Source organism: Rhipicephalus microplus, chromosome 3, assembly GCF_043290135.1.
Source record: "Rhipicephalus microplus isolate Deutch F79 chromosome 3, USDA_Rmic, whole genome shotgun sequence".
NCBI lineage: Eukaryota > Metazoa > Arthropoda > Arachnida > Ixodida > Ixodidae > Rhipicephalus > Rhipicephalus microplus.
This window is the reverse complement of record NC_134702.1, coordinates 121,584,972-121,602,470: the sequence shown is the minus strand read 5'-3', so window position 1 is coordinate 121,602,470 and position 17,499 is coordinate 121,584,972. Positions and strand designations below refer to the sequence as shown.

Below are 17,499 nucleotides of genomic sequence, written 5' to 3'. Positions count from 1 at the left end.
GCACACTGAAGGCCGACTTGTCTACACTAAAGGACAGAAATACTTAAATTGTGACTGATTACTGCATTTACTTTCTCAGGGGTGGTTTGGTGGGCTAGTTAGTGTAGCATCTTGAAACATGCTTTCCACCCTCGTTGCTCCAGATAGTCTGCTTCTTTTCTTCGAGAACATAAGACTGATGTTTGCGACTACTTAGCTTCGTACAGTAAAAAGTGTGCTTTTGCTCCGCTATGCAGAGTGCGCAGTGGTTTCCAGTGCAAACGATAAGCATACACGAGAAGGTTCTCTTGGTCTTCACAGCGGATGTTTTAGAGTCTGAATAAAATATCAGTTGCAGTTCACCGCTTTCTGTTGCCTTTTCTTGCTTGAGTGTCCTCGTCTACATGCACTGTTAACCCTTTTAAGATGCATTCACTGGCGTCTTCTTATGATGCTCTCCTGCATATCGTTCTGCTGTGTAGAAGTAGTGCATAAACCTTTCTCCACACTTACCTTTACTCGTGCCTGGGAGGGCGTGCTGCACACTTGCAGGTTGGCGCCGCTGTAGCTCAGTTGAGGGAGGCCGCTGCTGCTGTGTTGGTTCTGGTGAGGCGCGCTGTTCTTGCTGCTCGTTCTCTTGCCCCGGTTCAGCACCAGGGCTGGCGGCAGATGGCAGGTATACGCTCTGCAACAGCTAGGCAGCAGAACCTGCTTTCAATTAATAAGAGAAAAGAGAAGACAGCACAACAGTAGGCGTCATCAACTAACCGAGCGCGCCGTCGCCTGTGCCGTCGTCTGAGAGCGTCACCCCCGGCAGCTCGTCCGTGTTTACCGGGGGCTCCGCTCCCAAACCTCCGCCTTCGCGCCGCGCAGGCGGCACCTCTGGGAGCAATCCTGGGCTCGTACTTCACACTTTCGCAAAAATCCCACAAGTCCTGCAGGATCTCCTCCTTTTCAGAGTACTGCTCCTCTGTGCCCGACCTGAATAGGCAAAGGGACGATCGTCAGATAAACATGCGCGCCAGCTAACAGCGATAAAACAGCGCCATGAAAAAGGAGACGAGAAAGCGGAACATAAGACTGTCGCTGGGGGTTGGCCTGAAAGCATTACGTGCAGAATGAACAAATATACTCACTTTTTAAGGTTCTTGGAGTGCTGCAGCTTCCAGTATCCCAGCAAAATGTCTACACGATCTTTTATTCCTCTTAGGGTGAGCTCCCGGCCCACCGCCCGATGCACCGCAGCGAGAACATGCACCCACTTGATGTCATCGCCAAACGGCTTCGCCGCGGCCACCTCCCGAAGAAGACAGGGGTAGTCGTGAGCACTGAAGCACCTCCGGGGCTTTTTAGCTGGTTGCATTCCTGTTTCAGAAGCGTTCGACGCGACCACGGCCGGCGACGCGACACCGTGACCGTTGGAGGCAGCCATTTTGAATAACTACGCTCGCTCGCCCGGCCGCCGCTGCGCGCTGCGCTGGGATGACGAAACGAGCGGGCGAGCGCGCAGCGCCGTAAAGCCGCTCGCCGCCTCAGCGTACTGGCGCATGCGCAGTGGCGTTTCCGCTGGTCCGCTCCGTTCCGCTGGCCGCTGGCCCGCTCTGCTAAAACTCTCTAACGTCTTCGCGCAAAACTAACCAAAGATTGCGCTCGAAGCAGTGCATGTGCCTTATAAATAAATAGAAATTATGTGTGTACAGTACACACAGATATAGATATGTGAATTCTGGGCTCGGTACCAAACGCGTTTTCGTTTCGCCCATCTACTTTTTGGATGGTCTCGATGTAATAGCCAATCGAACGTGTCGATAACAGCGAACTTTATCTTTATACTGTGTTGTTGTGGCAATCGACACAGCGTGTTTAGTTTTAGCTATTGCACGTATGTTTTATTCTAAAAAAACAGGTTGCGTTTGGATCCGTTAGTGTGTTGCACATGCCAAGTGATGTTTTTTTTTGCTTTACAGATTCAAGAAACTATAAGGATGGAGACATATTTAAAGCTCAAGTTTACAGAACCATCATTACATAAACTGCATTTCAGAAAGCTGCTGCAATGTACAAATCCAGCGTGGCCTTCGCCTCGTCACACCAAACAGAGGTAATAAAACATCTCAGTTTATTTGTATTGGAATCGCTCAATTAGAGAAGCCCGCATTCTAGAATGTGCAACATGGTGTATATTTCTGATTTTTAATGATATTGCCCGCTTCGGTGAATACCTTTCGACCAAATCGGTCGTGTAAAGTAAATGATGCACATACATTTACAACGCTTGGCGTCACTGGCATCGCTTATACAAAACAGACCCTGTTTCTGATTTTCAAACTAAAGGAAATCATGTAAGGTGCACACATAATGACATGCCGTCAGTTAGGTGTACAGGCCAAAACTTGTGCGGTTGCATGTGACAAACTTTTTCTAAACATGAAGATAAAGAGCAATCTCGCCACAAGGACGACGTAAATGATGCGAGAGCAACAAAATGAAATGCCATTTGAAGAACAGCAAGCAGCTAGACACTTAGAGCGAGTTTGTGCTTACACAATGAACACACAAAAAAGCGGCAATCCCACGAACCATGAGCAGGAATTTTAATTCGAAGCATGACGATGGAATGTGTGTATGTTGTAATATAATTGAGCGAAATGTTACTAAATGACAATAAGGAATATATGACGAGCCAACGACAAAAATTTGCAGACCACGCCAGAGAGTGGCTAAAAGCCTACTCTCGACAGTTCTCTTTTGGAAGCAGCGATTGAGAGCCCCGCTGCGCCCAAGGTGCATCCATCCCTTAATCAGAGCCCGTGAAATTTTCCCAACGCGGACCAAGTTGTTTTTTTTCTAATGCGTAGAGCTTTTCGGCAGTCACCGCTGCAAACTCCTGTCTACAAAGCATTTCATCAGCAGAAGTTATCAGCCACCATCTTCAACAAGAGATATAAAGTCGACGCCACTGTATTAGAAGCACTCCTCCGTAGCTTTTACTCTGGTATACCTGTGCAATTGTTACTGCGGATAAGCGCTTTGCGCGAAACGAACGAACTAATGATGTTCTGTGTGACTATACAAAAACTGAGAGTTCTATGAATAACGAAAATTCTTTTTATCAGAGTGGCGCTGTATTCAACAGTAGATTACACACTGCTAGGTGGCGCAGACAAGCGGTTTGGCAGGCGCTCGCACGCTCTGTAAACTATTGTGTTTGACTGTGCAAAATGTGTACCATAGACATCAGTTGAACAGTGGCATATGTTTTATATACTCAATTTGATGCCGTTGCATTACGGTGCCAAAAGCAACATAGGTGTTACCTGCATCAGAACCGGTTAGCGGATTTGTATGAATAAAGCTTAGCAGTGCAAAATCGACGATGAGAGAAAAGAACAAAGAAATAAAGGGCAGAGCGCTATTCGCCACTAAGCATTATTAGGAAGTTTCCCTAAATATATACGCAGCCAAGTAGTGCAAGAAGGCGCAACGCACATCGAAATCTACAACGCTAATCGGAATCGGCAGAGCAACAGAAATTCGGGATCACAACAAAGTTTCTCAAGAACAGCTTTTCCTTACTGCGCAGCACAACATAGGTGTCATTAAAACAATCGCCTTCTTTTTTTTATTTCATTTGATAAGGCTCACTTATATGTCTAGCCAGCGCATTACACTTATTGCCTACAGTTTGACTGCTAGACAGCACTGGTTCACTGGCATAGTTCTTATATTTCCTAGGCACATGAAACGTTAAAATATTTTCAACATATTACTCGCGTTCCGGTGCTCAATTTTTGACTCAACAAGTGGTCTGCCCGGTATAAGCTTTTCCGCAAATGAGCGGGTTTTTGTACAGAACGCCCACGGCGCATGTTACGTAGGGTTGCACGCTCTTTTTGCGCATAGAAAATTTTATTGCTCTCTTCTTTGTTTTGCGTTCCTTCCTGTCCTCGACAGTTTTGCGCTGCCAAGCTTTAAGGTTATGAGCCGACTAGTCCAGCAACGCATTCTTTTAGGCTATGATAGGTTGCTTGTGATTGCGAGCATGGAAGGCCTGAACAGCGCACACTAGCTTCAGTGGACAGTACCTAACTTCATGACATATCTTGTGACGCCTGTGTCGTCTGAGTATAAACGTAGTGTTTACTAAAACACATAGCTCGCACTGTAACCATAATTCACGTTTAACCAACACTATTGCTGCATTTGGTCTTTAGCAAAGCTATTCACATACCAGGCGTGTCATGGTTGTAGAATGCCGTACGGAATTCTCAGTTTAGCTTCCTACCGCAATGGTTTTCTGCCCTCATCGGGTAAACGGCGCATGAGGTTGACAGTGAAAAAAAAAAACATCACCATGGAGGGTAAAGACACTGGACGAGAATTGGCTTCCGAATGAAATCGTATTGGTATAAGAAGGTTCCATGGAGTGCGAAAGGAGACAGAGATAGTAGAGAAGTTACGAAAAAAGACATCAGGAGAGGAAAAATAAACTTGAAAAGAAACAAAGAAGACTAGTCAGGAACCCGACACTTTCTTGAGGCTTCGTACTACAAGTGCGAAGCTCCGCTAACTTTTTTCTTCAACTCATTCAATTGCATTTCTCCTTGTGTCGCATTATAATATTGTGCCATATTTGGAATTGCGATAGCGTTTTACATTTTACGACATGTAGCAATTTTATTACAGACGCTGCAGCTGGTGAAATGGATGAAGGCAATGAACCTCGACTTTCAGAACGAGGCAAAACTTCGAAGTGTTGATCCGGTTGAGATGATGGTGCGTGGCTCTCTTGGCTTCGGAGTGAATGTCATCATCGACATTAGACTCCCCGACACACGATTCGACCACGGGAAGAGAGTGGTTGAGGTGCGTCAATGGATTCTCGCTGTCTATGAGTTGAGAGAAAGAGGTCACATAAAAGTTACTTCATAAAGTCCAAGGGTGTAGTAGCATGATGGACGTCCATGACAATTGTTCGGTTCCAATATGAAGAAATGCGTGTTCATAGAGTGTGTTCCTTTTCTTTCCGTGCCAACAGTAGTGATAACAGTTTAGTAAGAGTGCTTTAACGCAGTGTGTGAAATTGCGTCATAAAGGAGTTCGTGTGCGCTTCAGCGCTGCTGCTAGTACAAGTGGCGTACAGCGTGGCAGCTGCTTATCAAATGCTTACATTTAGTTCGAGGTTTATATGCGTGGAATGCTTTCACTAATACTGCCGTAATAATAATGGTTTACACACACTTCTCCATCTATTTACAAGATATTGTGTAAAAAAAGGAACCGTCTCGCTGATTGGACAGTTTAACAGTAATGTACAAGCACTCAGCAGCTCTAGTGCTCTGTGCACCTTTCGGGGAACAACAGGTAAAAAATAAAACAATGATAAAGCATCGTCTTGGCGTATAAGGGCTCATATATGTGTCGCTTAAAAATAAATATTGTCCGCGGATAATCTGCGCCTCTCTTCCCATTTGGTCATACGATAGCTGCGAGCTTGAAATTCCCATTTCCGTCAATGCAAAAGTGCAACAGCTCTTTTATTTCTCAAAGGAAAAAAAAATAAAACTTGCTAATAAAAAAACTGTATTTATTTTTGTTTTAAGCGTAAAGGTGAATTTTACTTGGACCACATTTTGTGAAGTTCGTGAATTTTTCCCGTGAATTTGGAGCTTTAAAGCTAGAAAAACACTTTCTCTTCGAAATATACCTTCTGTAAAGTAAGTAATCTCTATTCAGATATTCATACAAATTGCAGTATTGAAATAAAAAAAATACAATCAAATACAATCAAAACCTCTTTTTAGTCTTACATTCTTGAAGACGTTTGTGCCAGAAATATTGCACAGATATAACTGAGCTTTGAACACTTTCCACAAGAGCCTTTACTTAACATGTATATCAAATCAAAATAAGTACATAAAGAAAGAAGGGTACTTAATATTAGCTTTTTCCGCAAACAACAACTAATGAAAAATCCGGAAGGCAGCCACGTCACCAAAAATTTTTTTCTATCTGAAATATTCTACCGTTTCACTGCTTTCAATACAGTGAATAAGCACAATGCTTTTCAAGTACATTTGAGATGGTCGCCAAAATAGCTAAGACAATCGGCATGGAATAACCATATATGCACTTGTACACGTCCATGAAAATTCATTTATTTCTCATGTCCAATTTGTGTAATTCATGTACAATCGGTGTCATAGCAGAGCGATATATAGTAGGAATAATCCATGAAATCCAATGGGAATACTGCGGAAGTTATGAGGTAAGTAATAGTTTTTTTTTTGTCAGACCGCAAAGCCTGTGACAGACAGAAAAAAAAGTCACAGTTTTGCCGCGTAGGCCAAGCAATGAACGCAATAGCACCAATTGGAAGGTCGCGCGAAGAATGCCAAGCAGATCGCAATCTTCTCCTGCGTTTTTCACGCACGAATTACGCACAAAACGTACTCACAGGCACGTATAAACGCGAATAAGCGCATCATTTGTAACTTCACTCTGCCTGAAAACTGAAAAGCGCGCCTTTTTCACAAACCGAGACTCAGCTGCGAGTGCAGAGTCTCGCACTCGCCTGAGCGTTCAATCCCCCCCCCCCCCCTATTCACAGGGCAAAGTACGCGTGGGAGTTGAGAGTGCGCGCCGCCGTTTCCTGATGGTCTGGCGACGTGCGCTCAGTGCACCATCTCGCTGGTAATGCTGGAAACGTGTTAGTTCCTCCAATATGAAAATCGCTAGCGGTAGGCGGTAGATATCATTAGCTTGCCATTCCCACGTTCAAAATTGTGCTCCTTCATGGCTCAGTGGCCTACGCCTCGCACTCGCAAGTTGAAGGCTAGACGTTTGATTCCGGATGCCGTATTCTTTGTAACTTTTTCTCGCGTTCTCTTGTATATAGATACGTATATACGATGAATGACAGTGACTCCTACATCGACGGCTAAATTCAGCCGAAATTATCAATGACTACTGTAATAAAAGCTGGGTATATCTGGCCACGGGGCTATGCACAAAGTTATTGCAGGGCTCCGTATGCCTACCGCCTTTGGCAGTATGTGCGGCCACGTAGATGTGGCAAGGCTCGACAGAGCATGGTGGCTATGAGATGACGTAACCAGGTGTTTGCGACCATTCTTGTAATAAATATTTATTATTTTTGGCACTGCGTTCTAATTATCCTTGTGGCGAATCATGATGGGGAGGCATTACTCTTGCACACAAAGCGTGTTCGACCGTTGCAATAAGGGTGTTCAAACAGACATGCTACTCTGTATAATCTCCATACATTCCCCGGGTATTTTTAAGGCGTGGGAAAACGCCTATACTCAAAGATTGTAATATTATCAATACTAATATAATAAATATATATAACAATAGCATTGTAATAAATATATATTATAATATTAAGAATAACAGTGGTTTTAATTCCGCCAATACACAGTTTATCTAGGGCATGAGAATAAAAGTGGCAATCCGCTTTACTAAGTACTCAACCCGCTACATACTTTCGGCAGCGGCAGTGGCGGAAAAAGAACACCACAGCTAACAAAAACCACACCGCTATAACAAAGTTAGTGGTATTAAAGCTTTTAAACTCACTGCGGACGGTTGGGCTGAGAAAAACAAAAACAACAAAAATACACACACAGTGTAATAAACTAATGTAGAAATGTGAATAAAAAGTCGCAATATGTAAACGACTCATACAGCAAACTTGTGATCTTCAAGCAGCGGTGATTGCATTCTCACCGCTCGTGTTTTTGTTTACAATTTTTTTCTGATTGTTTGCTACGAACTTTGCACATAAGGCCTTAATCGTCAGAAGCGTTCAATAAAAATATTTTTATCATTAGGTTGGTTCCCTAATAGATGGTGCCAAGAAGGTTAGCACTGGTGCTGTCTTCTGCATCGTCACAGCCTAAGATAGGCGCATAGCAAACATTCTTTTTTTTTCTCTTTATTCGTAGTTGAGCTACAGCAGCGAACAAGAAAGTTGGCTTCTGCGAAGGCGCTATATCATTAAACAGACAAACCTAAACGACTATGCCTATCTGTTCCTTTTGTCTGGGTTACGACTTCAAGATTGCTATGTATACGCTGGCAAAGTACTGGGGTACGAGGAACAACGTGAGTTGGCCAATTTTGTTGTTTTTCTTTGGCAGTGCACAGTTCTGAAACAACTAAGCATGTGACTGCGAGGGAAGCTTCGCATTGCCAATAAGTTGATTATTTAATGTTTTCAGTTGAAAATAATGCACTGGCTTTGTGATGGTAATACTAAACTGTTCTTTAATAATTAGAGATTTATTTGCAGTATACATATTCCTTGTTGGAGGAAAAATATATAAAGGAATATATATTGACAGCTCCCATGAGCTATGGCGGAACGTGTTATGCAAATAAAGCAGCGAAGAACAGGTTGAGGTTTATTGTTTGTTTTGCAGCCAACTGCTACAATGCTAGCGCATGTCTTTATGCATATGGCGCAGCTACGAACCTTACATCAGCTTTCCGGACAAGTCACCGACACTCTGAAGCGTGCGGTGTCAGTTAAAGCTACACGTAGCGCCAACACAAACATTGAAGTGCAATAATTAGCATTCGTTTGTGCATACCTGTGCGACAGAGCTACAATAGTTATAAAAAATAGAACACTGTCACTGCAAGTGGATTCACCATTTCACTGAGATTACAGTCAATAACGACGCCATTATAGGGAACGTCAACCAGATCTGGCTATGCACAAGCTATGGCCAGCCCCAATAAGACAATTAACGCTAGCAAGTGCTGAATAACGCAACAGTGCTGATCAACGTAAGAAGTGCTCAAAAATGAACAACGTGCTGAACAATAACAATGTAACCTTTACATGACAAACAATCTGAGACTACTATAGGCTATACTAATCACTAATAGGCAATGGTATGCTATAGCGGTAAATGAAAACAGTGCGGCAGATGCAACATAAAAAAGAGGAAAAAAACAGTGGTGTAAAGATTTGTTTGCGCCGGACGTGAAAGGAGAATCTGCGTTCATTGCAAGCATAATCGACGTATGAGGTGATGATGGCATATGTTTGAATATTGAAGCAACTATAAGGCCTGTTTTACCAGAAATATTCCCAAGCAAAAAAAAATTAACAAGATGGAAAGTTGGGCGATTCTGTTGTACGACGTCCTTGGTAACATTTCGGCGCGCATACAGCGGACGGCCGAACGGAAAGATAGGAGAAAAACAATGCAAGAAACGCTGCGCAGATATCTTGTTATCGGTCATGTGCATCAAGACATCGCCGCTAAGTAATAAGCACAACAAAAAATTTTCTCTTTTGTGAAAATTCATGCCATGATATTGCTACATGCATGCATATAATATTCCAGGCGGCGACGCGCGGGTGTGCCTGACGAGAAAGACGAAAGGTTGTCTCCACTCGATCGCTGCTCAACCGGTCACGCCATTACTGATGGTTTCAAATCCATCTCATTCACGGCCTCGTGGATACGGCGTCTCTTTGTTTTTTCAGAAACAATATATACGGCATCTGATGTTTGTTGTGTGAGAAGGCAGGATCATGACATGACGCGAATCGTGACTTGACACGAATGTTGCAAACTTAATAGTTAGTTGAAGATCAATAACATCGATGATTTTTTTAGCGCTGTTGATCGAGGGAAAAAACCTTCGATCAAAATAATATAAGTAATCTATACATAGGCAGTCAGAAAGATCGTCGTATTCTTAATTCTTCCATCGAATGTGCATAATATTGCAGTTGTTGGCAGTCAATACTGTCCGAACATCTGCAATGGCTTACTTTAGGCAAAAGCCAACTCGCTTGATTCATGAACAATTTCGCACCACACAAATATTTTGCCAGTAAAAAATGAAGGCATATGTCAATAAACGACTTGTATTCAAAAACGACCAGTGATTCCTTACATTCAACAAGCAGAACTATTCATTATTTTTTTTTAAATCTTATAATACAAGATAAACTTGAATTCTTGCAGTCGCCTCGTGTAAAAACATCCTGCCACAGTAGAACATTATCCTAATTATCTCTTTACCCAGTAATGTTGCGTAGAAACACAAGAGTATCAATATTCTCGCCCTCCTTTCTTATCTTCTTTCTCCATCATGTGCCATGTACTCCTGGAAAAAATGATATGCTTCAATGAATTCATTAGATTAATTTATGCCATCTGTAGTGCTATCGAATTTACTCTCGATACCACTATCTACTGCTCATTGTTGCCAACAATATTTCTATATCTACTTAGTTATTGGTAGCATCGATTGTACCTATTAGCTCTGCATACCTACTGCTCATATAAAGCATGTAATTGTAGATGCTTTGCCGTATTCCAACTCGAACATTTAGCCAAGATTTATTCTAGGGAAGCATACGCAGCGGATACCTCCAATGATTCATGTGAATCATGTAATGCATAAGGTGTATACATATTACACGCGTAGAAATAAATTTCACTTCATTCTGGAGAGTGCGAAATGCGACGTGAGAACTGGTAGCATTTAGATCAATTTTTGGTTTGCTCAACTACTGTTTTGCATTGCTTATATTGCGCTGCTGATTGCAGGAAAGCCGTGCGTTTAAACCTGGCTATGGGTGGGGCATTTCTATTATGGCGATATTCTAGAAACCCGTTTTATTTTACTCATCTGCACGATAAATCAATCACAAAATTTTCTGAGCCCTTTACTAGAGCATGCCTGAAAAAGGTGTCATAGTTTTCACACGCAAAACTTCTTATGCTCTCAAATTGATCACTAATCCCCCTTTTTCTTGTTTTGTAGTACGACAGATGGAGGCAGTCACCGTCAATGTGACCCACAAGCAGTTCATTCGCATTGAAGATTTGGGCCACCACACCACTCCATACGTCACTGAAAGTAGGAGGAATCACTGGAGTTACTTCGCTCTTATTGCGGAACACACTTTTTGTCGCAAAACCGTTTTGAGAGTAAGCATGGAATTTTTACGACGATCGTATTTTGTCTTGAACCTAAACTGATATCGTATTTTGTGTATCACAGCATCTTTCAGAAGAGATGACATTTATCAACATGACTATATTTCAGGCGTCATTTCAGTACTTGAATACAACTTTGTCGAGGATTCAGCAAAAAAATAGAAGTATGCGTAAAGGAGAACTGTTGGGATGGCTTAAGCCTAATTATTTCTTTAAACATCGTCCAGTGCCGCATAAATTTGAGCTTATACGCATACAACTAAGCTAAGGCAGAATGCTCTGATTTCTACGTATAGAGCAGGATCATGAAGTACATAAAATATCATGTCACTGCACCAGGCACCCCTCCGCTTCCCTATTCGTGCGTTTTCTTTACATCATCAAATCAGAGAGGTGGTCACGTAAAATATAGGAACCTATAAATTAGCCAGTCAGTATGATCTTCACTTTCTAATGGTCACTGGCAAATGCTCAAAGAACCTTTGAATTTTACGGTGAAAACATTATAGGTATTGTCCAAACATGGCATTGATAAGTGTCTCAAAGCAACTCTAACGTTTTATTCAGGTGTCTTGTAGTGGTTTTCTCCCGTAACATCCGTGTTACGTTCGTCAGCATCCATGGAGACATCATGCGCGTCGCGCATTTGACGCCCGCTAAGCCTACACTCCTTCACAGTACTACGCACAGCCAGCAGAATAACTGGCGTCTGAAGACGCTAGAGTAAGCAAACAATAAAAATAGCTTTATCTTTTGTGTGAATTGAAATTCAAGGCCTTTTGTTTCACAGTCCAATTATTTTTTTCTCTAAGAATTACTCAATTAAAGGGCCACTCACCAGGCCCCATACCGAATTTTAGTTAGACAGTGGAAGTTGTTTGGTGTGAGATGAGGAACATTTTGCCACAAAAATTTTTTGAATCGGTTCATTACGAGCGCAGAAAACAGCTTTTTCGAACAGCGCGAAACGAGGGTGAGAGTAGGCGAGCTCGAAACCCTTGCCACTCCTCCGCGTAGCCTTCGCAAGCCAAATCTCTTCCCCACCCTCTCCGGCATCCGACCATGAGGTGACGTGCAGATGACGTGCTGAACAAGCCCAGCCCCCGAGCACGCGAGCAGCGTTGCTTTGTTGACCAGCGTTATTTTGTGGCGTTCTGCCTGTTTCTGCGGGATGGTTTGGAAACGCTGGCTTAGACGCGGTACACAGTAAAACTTTTTGCACCCAAAAGGGTGTAAAAAGGTGCTCTTACGAGAAAGCACCCTTTGCAACACTTTTTAACATCCATAAATTGTCGATTGAAAAAAAAAAGCACCCCTTTGTTTGGGTGCTTGCCTCGATAGCACCCTAAAATAGGCTGTAAGGGTGCTTTTGTGCCTGAGAAGGGTGTAGGTGACGATTCATCAGATGGAATATGCAGCATAAGAAGAACACATAATTATAATATTTGGGATTTTACGTCTCAAAAACCTCGATATGATTATGAGGGTCGTCGTAGTGGAAAGCTCTAGAGATTATGACCATTTGGTGTTCTTTAATGGGCGCTGATATCGCACAGTGCACAGGCTTCTACCTTTCCGCCTCCGTCTTAATTCGACTGCCACGGCCGGCATCGAACCCGCGACCTTCGGATTGGTGGCCGAGCAGCGTAGCTACTGCACGAATATGTGGACCTTGCGTTAAATGACGGCCTAGACTTATAATGTGTGAAGGTGCTCTCCGAATACACCAGAATGCCAGCAGAAGCAAATCGCGTTTCATCTATAATGGCAAATAACTGCAATTCACGTTACGAAAGCTCATCTTAGCGTTGGTTATAAGCTACATGTTTGCTATGGATTATATACAGGAACATAATGTTCGCCCCAGTATGGGTGTGTGTGCGTGAGCCTGCGCATGTGTTCGCGTGTAAGCGCGATTGTGTGTACAACCGTGCATGTGTGCGTGCGCGTGTATGTGCGAGTCCGTGCTTGTGTTAACCGTGCCTGTGCACATGTTTACGCCCATTCATGCGTGCGTTTACGGTCGCGTGTGTGTGTGGCCGTATGTGTGTACACGTGTATGTGTGTGCGCCTGTGAATAAGTATGTGTGTATCAGCCCGTGCGCCCTCGAATTTCGTGTGTGTGTGTGTGCGGGGGGGGGGCACTGCTTCTTAGTGTTTAAGGTCCCACACCTGTTCAGACTGGGAGTCTATATGGGAGGTGGCTTAAGGAATGGCGGTGGTCAACGCATTGTACACAGACTATTGAGTACATGGAAAACAGCTGCACATTTTCGTACTTCATCGTTGCTTACGAACTTGCTGTGGTAGCTGATTAGGTCCGCTGAGGCGCTTCTACGCTCGAAAACGTCGGTTATGACCAATTCACACGGAAAGATGTCACTGCACTTATGCACAACCATCGTTCATATTAACAACGTTTAACAAGAACGTGCCCTGCCTTTGCTACAGATGCTTAGCTAGCTCATCGGGCAACCATATGAAATTATGTGTTGATCATAAGGTCAGCAAAAAGTTTGTTATAACAACCTCGGCACGTTTCGGGGTGTGTGACAAGCCTTCTAAACATCCACGACTGTGGATTAATTTATTTCAGCTTCGACTACGCATTCAGTGTTTGCGGCACCATACGCGGAATTGCCAGACACAGATAATGCGAAAAGAATTTTTTCTGGAAAAAGGTGTAGCGATGCTCTACCGCTAATGCCACCGAGCACGAAATGATTATTGTTTCTGGTCATACCATGGTGCACTTTGTTTTACACAAGTTTTGCTTCACTATTTTTCGCCCACTGCAATCGCATTTCGTCAAAATACTCAAAGAACCCGAAGCTGGTAAATAACCTGCATCGCTGTGCGGCTGGCTGGAAGGAGAGTTGCCATTTACAAGGAGTCATTCGTGAAGCGCAATTCGATTTCCTTCCGCGTCGAACCGCCGTCCGCCGTATGCGCCATAGCGTTTGCCTTTCGGCGCCGTCTTGGCGGGTTTCCCGTTTCCCCCCCCCTGCTCACCCCGGCCAGCGTTGCCCCCACAACGGCGGTGTAGATAAGCGAATAGTTGCGTCACCGAACACTTGCGTCGACAGCTGCGGCGCCGCCGCCAGTGCCTCCTCCTTCTCTCTCTCAACGTTGCTCTCTCTGTCTGATCCGTCTTTCAAATGCGTTGCGTTGGTCTGGGGTCTTGGTCGCTGTGTGAGTTCTAGCGAACAGGCGCATCTTCAATGGTGGTCACGCATGACACCGTGTTTGAAATGACGCTCGGATTAAGGAATATTCATGGAGCGGCGGACACGGACAACGTGGGCCTGTTTACGGTGAGTGTACTGTTTTCGTAGGTAGTAATCATACAGCGCTAGCTGGGCGCCCGCAGCAGCTCTGCCGAAGTAGGCTGCCAGCCATTTACAGCATGCGTTCGCGGGCCTGTTGCAGATGCCCGATTAAACGTGTGACTTAACACTGCTATGCGCGATGTTGTGTAAGTGCCTGCATCACTCATACAGTGAGTGATGTGATCACTTAACAAGGGCGCGATTCGTTGCTGATCGCACATCGTCTCTACACTGCTCAAAGTGATTGATATTGTTTCAAGATGCGCTTTAGGCTACATCGTGATAACATTTCTATTAATACTTAAATGTGCAGCGTGCTTCTGTAGGTGTAAGCGTAAAAAAAGAAAGAAAAAGAAAAAAATATGTACAGAGGCGCACTGTACAAATTCGCTTTTTTTTGCTTAAGGACGGTATAGAGTGAGGTGCTGATATGCCGCGATGCTCCCAGCACGTGCGCGTCAGTCTTTTAAAATATTTAGGACACGTGTCACCAGCAACAGGGAAAGGTCTAGTAGACTTCCAAAGGCGCGTTGTTGTGGCTATCGCCGTGCGTTGTTTTCCCTCGTTTCTGTTTGCTGCTTTCGTGTTTTGCTTTCATCTGCGATAACGTTTGGCGTTATAACAGAATCGAGAGAGTATACGTGACTGTGGGAGCTATGTGCGGTAGCTCTAGCGTAGGCCATGGCTGCTGCAACGTAGTCGGTGTCCGCGCGCATTGGTGTCGTTCGAGCGCTCTTACTTGCTTGATTGTGTTTAACTGAGTATTTAGGCACGGGTTACGTTTGTAAATCCCGTAGTCAATAATCGCTAATAGCGTGCCCCTGATTGCCATAAGAGGATGGGCTTGGTTGTCGAAATATGCCAGATGCTTTTTCTGAAAGCAAGCTTTGACATTTTTTTTTTAAAAGAAATACTTTCATACGTGCTAGGCAGTGCCCACTGCAGGCCCGCAACTCTTTAAAAACTGGACGAGCTATCACATCTTTTATCAAATTACAATGAATTAAGATGATTGAATTATAGATGACGAATTTCTGTGCTAGATTAGGTGCACAAAATACATGTTCGCAGCCCTACGTCTAGAAAGCATGCAAATAGGAAGCACAGCGTCAAATTTGGATTAGATGCCATTGACGGAGCTTCTTGTGAGGGTAGAAGAACGAGAAAATTGATCATTTTGATGTCCTTATAGAGGCAGCGAGAATTGCACTGATTGCTGAATTGTCGAAATTCCTCAGATTGTTAGAGGCGTGATTAAAGTCAGTAAATCTTTTCCTTTTTTTGCAGACCTCTTTGCTAGTGCCACGCCCAAGATCATTTGTTCTCATGTAAAAGAGAAAGCAGAGATGCCTTCACTGTTTGTACATGAAGAGGTAAGTTTCTTGTGCGTTTTGATTAATGCTACATGTTCTGAATGTTGTACTTTATGAATTGTTTTTCACACTGGCTCATTACCCTATAAGAAATTTGATTCTTAGGTGAGTTCAGGCTTTCGTAAGTGCCATTTTTGAGCTGCAGTCTTACAGTTCACCTCAATTCGGGAATTTGCTGTATGCTGGAAAACTATCTTATTTTTATCATACGAGATTATTGGAATGTATGGGTTGTATGTTTCGAGTTCAGTGTAATTTCAATTACACGCCAGTTCAAAGGATACACACACTACACATTCTTCATATACGGTGCTGCGGGAACAGCACGAACATCCTTTTATGAGAAGTTATATTTGCTCTTATTACAGGATGAGAGGGTGTCCCTGACGTCCTGCGTAGTCTACCCCGGCCCCAGCCTAGAGCAAGCCTAGTTCCTGAACCTCCACGTGGATGACGGAAAAATATTCCGTGTCAGTAATGACGAAGGAGTGACAGCACTGATGAGTTGATTTTTTTTATTTTCAACATTGTCTACGGCCGCAAGGCCTTAAACAACCACCGTGATTGAGCGGCTTTTTCTCGGCGTGAGTTTGGAGTTTATCAAAGAAGTTGTTCAGGCAGTACGACGCTGAAAATTTTAGTGTCACAATGCCTGAACAACTTTTTCTAGTGTGGTCAAGATAGATGAACAAATATTGTTATGTGTGTAAGTTATTTTGCTTAAATATAGTTGGACGATTCCATGCCAAACGTCCCAGCCACTTTGGCGACCATCTGAAATGTATTTGAAAAAAAAATGTGCTGACTTACTGCATTGAAAACAGTGAACTGCTAGATTATTTGAGTTCGAAAAAAAGTTTTGTTCATGTGGCTGCCTTATAACTTCCTGGCATAATGCCGTCTGTGTGCTGTTTGTGGAAAATTTCGTTTTAAAACTACCACTTAATTTTTGTAAAGTGAATTCGGGCTACCTGTTAAGTAAATGTGCTTCTGTAAGGTATTTGAAGCTCAACAATATTAGTGCAATTTTTTCGCCACATTCGCTTCCAAGAATAAAGCCAAAATGTGTTATGTTTGCATTTTTTATTGCAATATTGCACTTTGTATGAATATCTGAGCAGTGAATACTTACTCCACAGAAGGTATATTTTGAGGAAAAAATATCTTTAGACCTCTCAAGCTGCTGAAATATACGAGAAAATATCACGAATTTCACAAAATCGTGATTTTCGTCCATATTGAGATGCAATTTGCTCCATGTTGTGATACAATGAAAACTCATCATTATACCTAAATTGTATGAAAATGAAATTCTTTCTATAATAAAAATCTTATCGCAAAAAGGACAGGAAAGAGCGCTGTCAACTGAATTTCATTGAAGTGGCTACGAGCGTTTTTATACTGAGCACAAGAACAGGGCTCATCTGCAACAACACATGTGTGACCATCACAAAATAATTTTAACCGAGAAACGAATACTCTTTTTCGGAAAAGATAAGTGAAGGTGTAGTGATGCATTGATCCTTGGCCTTCCTGATAAAGAGTTCTAAAATCTCTCATTTTTTCTGCTTGCTTTTTTTTCAAAAACCGTGTTTTATGAAACCTAGGACAACCCTCACAATCTTTACGGTGTCCGGCCATGAGACTACTATAACCCTTCTTAATATTTAAAGCATGCTGTCTTGCTTGATCATTGAAGCATTTCCCAGTTTGTCCTATGTTTACTTTTCCACATGTTAGCGGTATCTCATACACATTAGATTGGCATTCAGTAAACCTATTCTAGTGACGAATGGTGCAAGATTTACTATTCCTGTTGCTGTAAGT

General features: G+C 43.0%; 1 protein-coding gene and 1 long non-coding RNA gene across 2 annotated transcripts; both read left to right on the top strand.

The window, feature by feature from the left end:
- The first annotated feature begins 1,974 nt into the window (after positions 1 to 1,974).
- LOC142802935 (uncharacterized) lies at positions 1,975 to 13,433 on the top strand. Its single transcript, XM_075888019.1, has 5 exons — positions 1,975 to 2,080; positions 4,666 to 4,845; positions 7,947 to 8,106; positions 10,795 to 10,961; positions 13,422 to 13,433. The coding sequence occupies exons 1-5, from the start codon at positions 2,036 to 2,038 to the stop codon at positions 13,431 to 13,433; spliced, it is 564 nt and encodes a 187-aa protein (XP_075744134.1). The 5' UTR covers positions 1,975 to 2,035.
- Positions 13,434 to 14,032: 599 nt separating this feature from the next.
- On the top strand, positions 14,033 to 17,284 carry LOC142803904 (uncharacterized). Its single transcript, XR_012894359.1, has 3 exons — positions 14,033 to 14,284; positions 15,587 to 15,672; positions 16,041 to 17,284. It is a non-coding gene; the product is annotated as an uncharacterized LOC142803904 (long non-coding RNA).
- The last annotated feature ends 215 nt before the right edge of the window (positions 17,285 to 17,499 follow it).

Coding starts and splice junctions, on each gene's coding strand:
- LOC142802935 (XM_075888019.1), top strand. CDS start 2,036: ATGTACAAATCCAGCGTGGCCTTCGCCTCGTCACACCAAACAGAG. Junction 4,846..7,946: donor ACGGGAAGAGAGTGGTTGAG/GTGCGTCAATGG, acceptor CTTTATTCGTAG/TTGAGCTACAGCAGCGAACA. Junction 8,107..10,794: donor ACTGGGGTACGAGGAACAAC/GTGAGTTGGCCA, acceptor CTTGTTTTGTAG/TACGACAGATGGAGGCAGTC.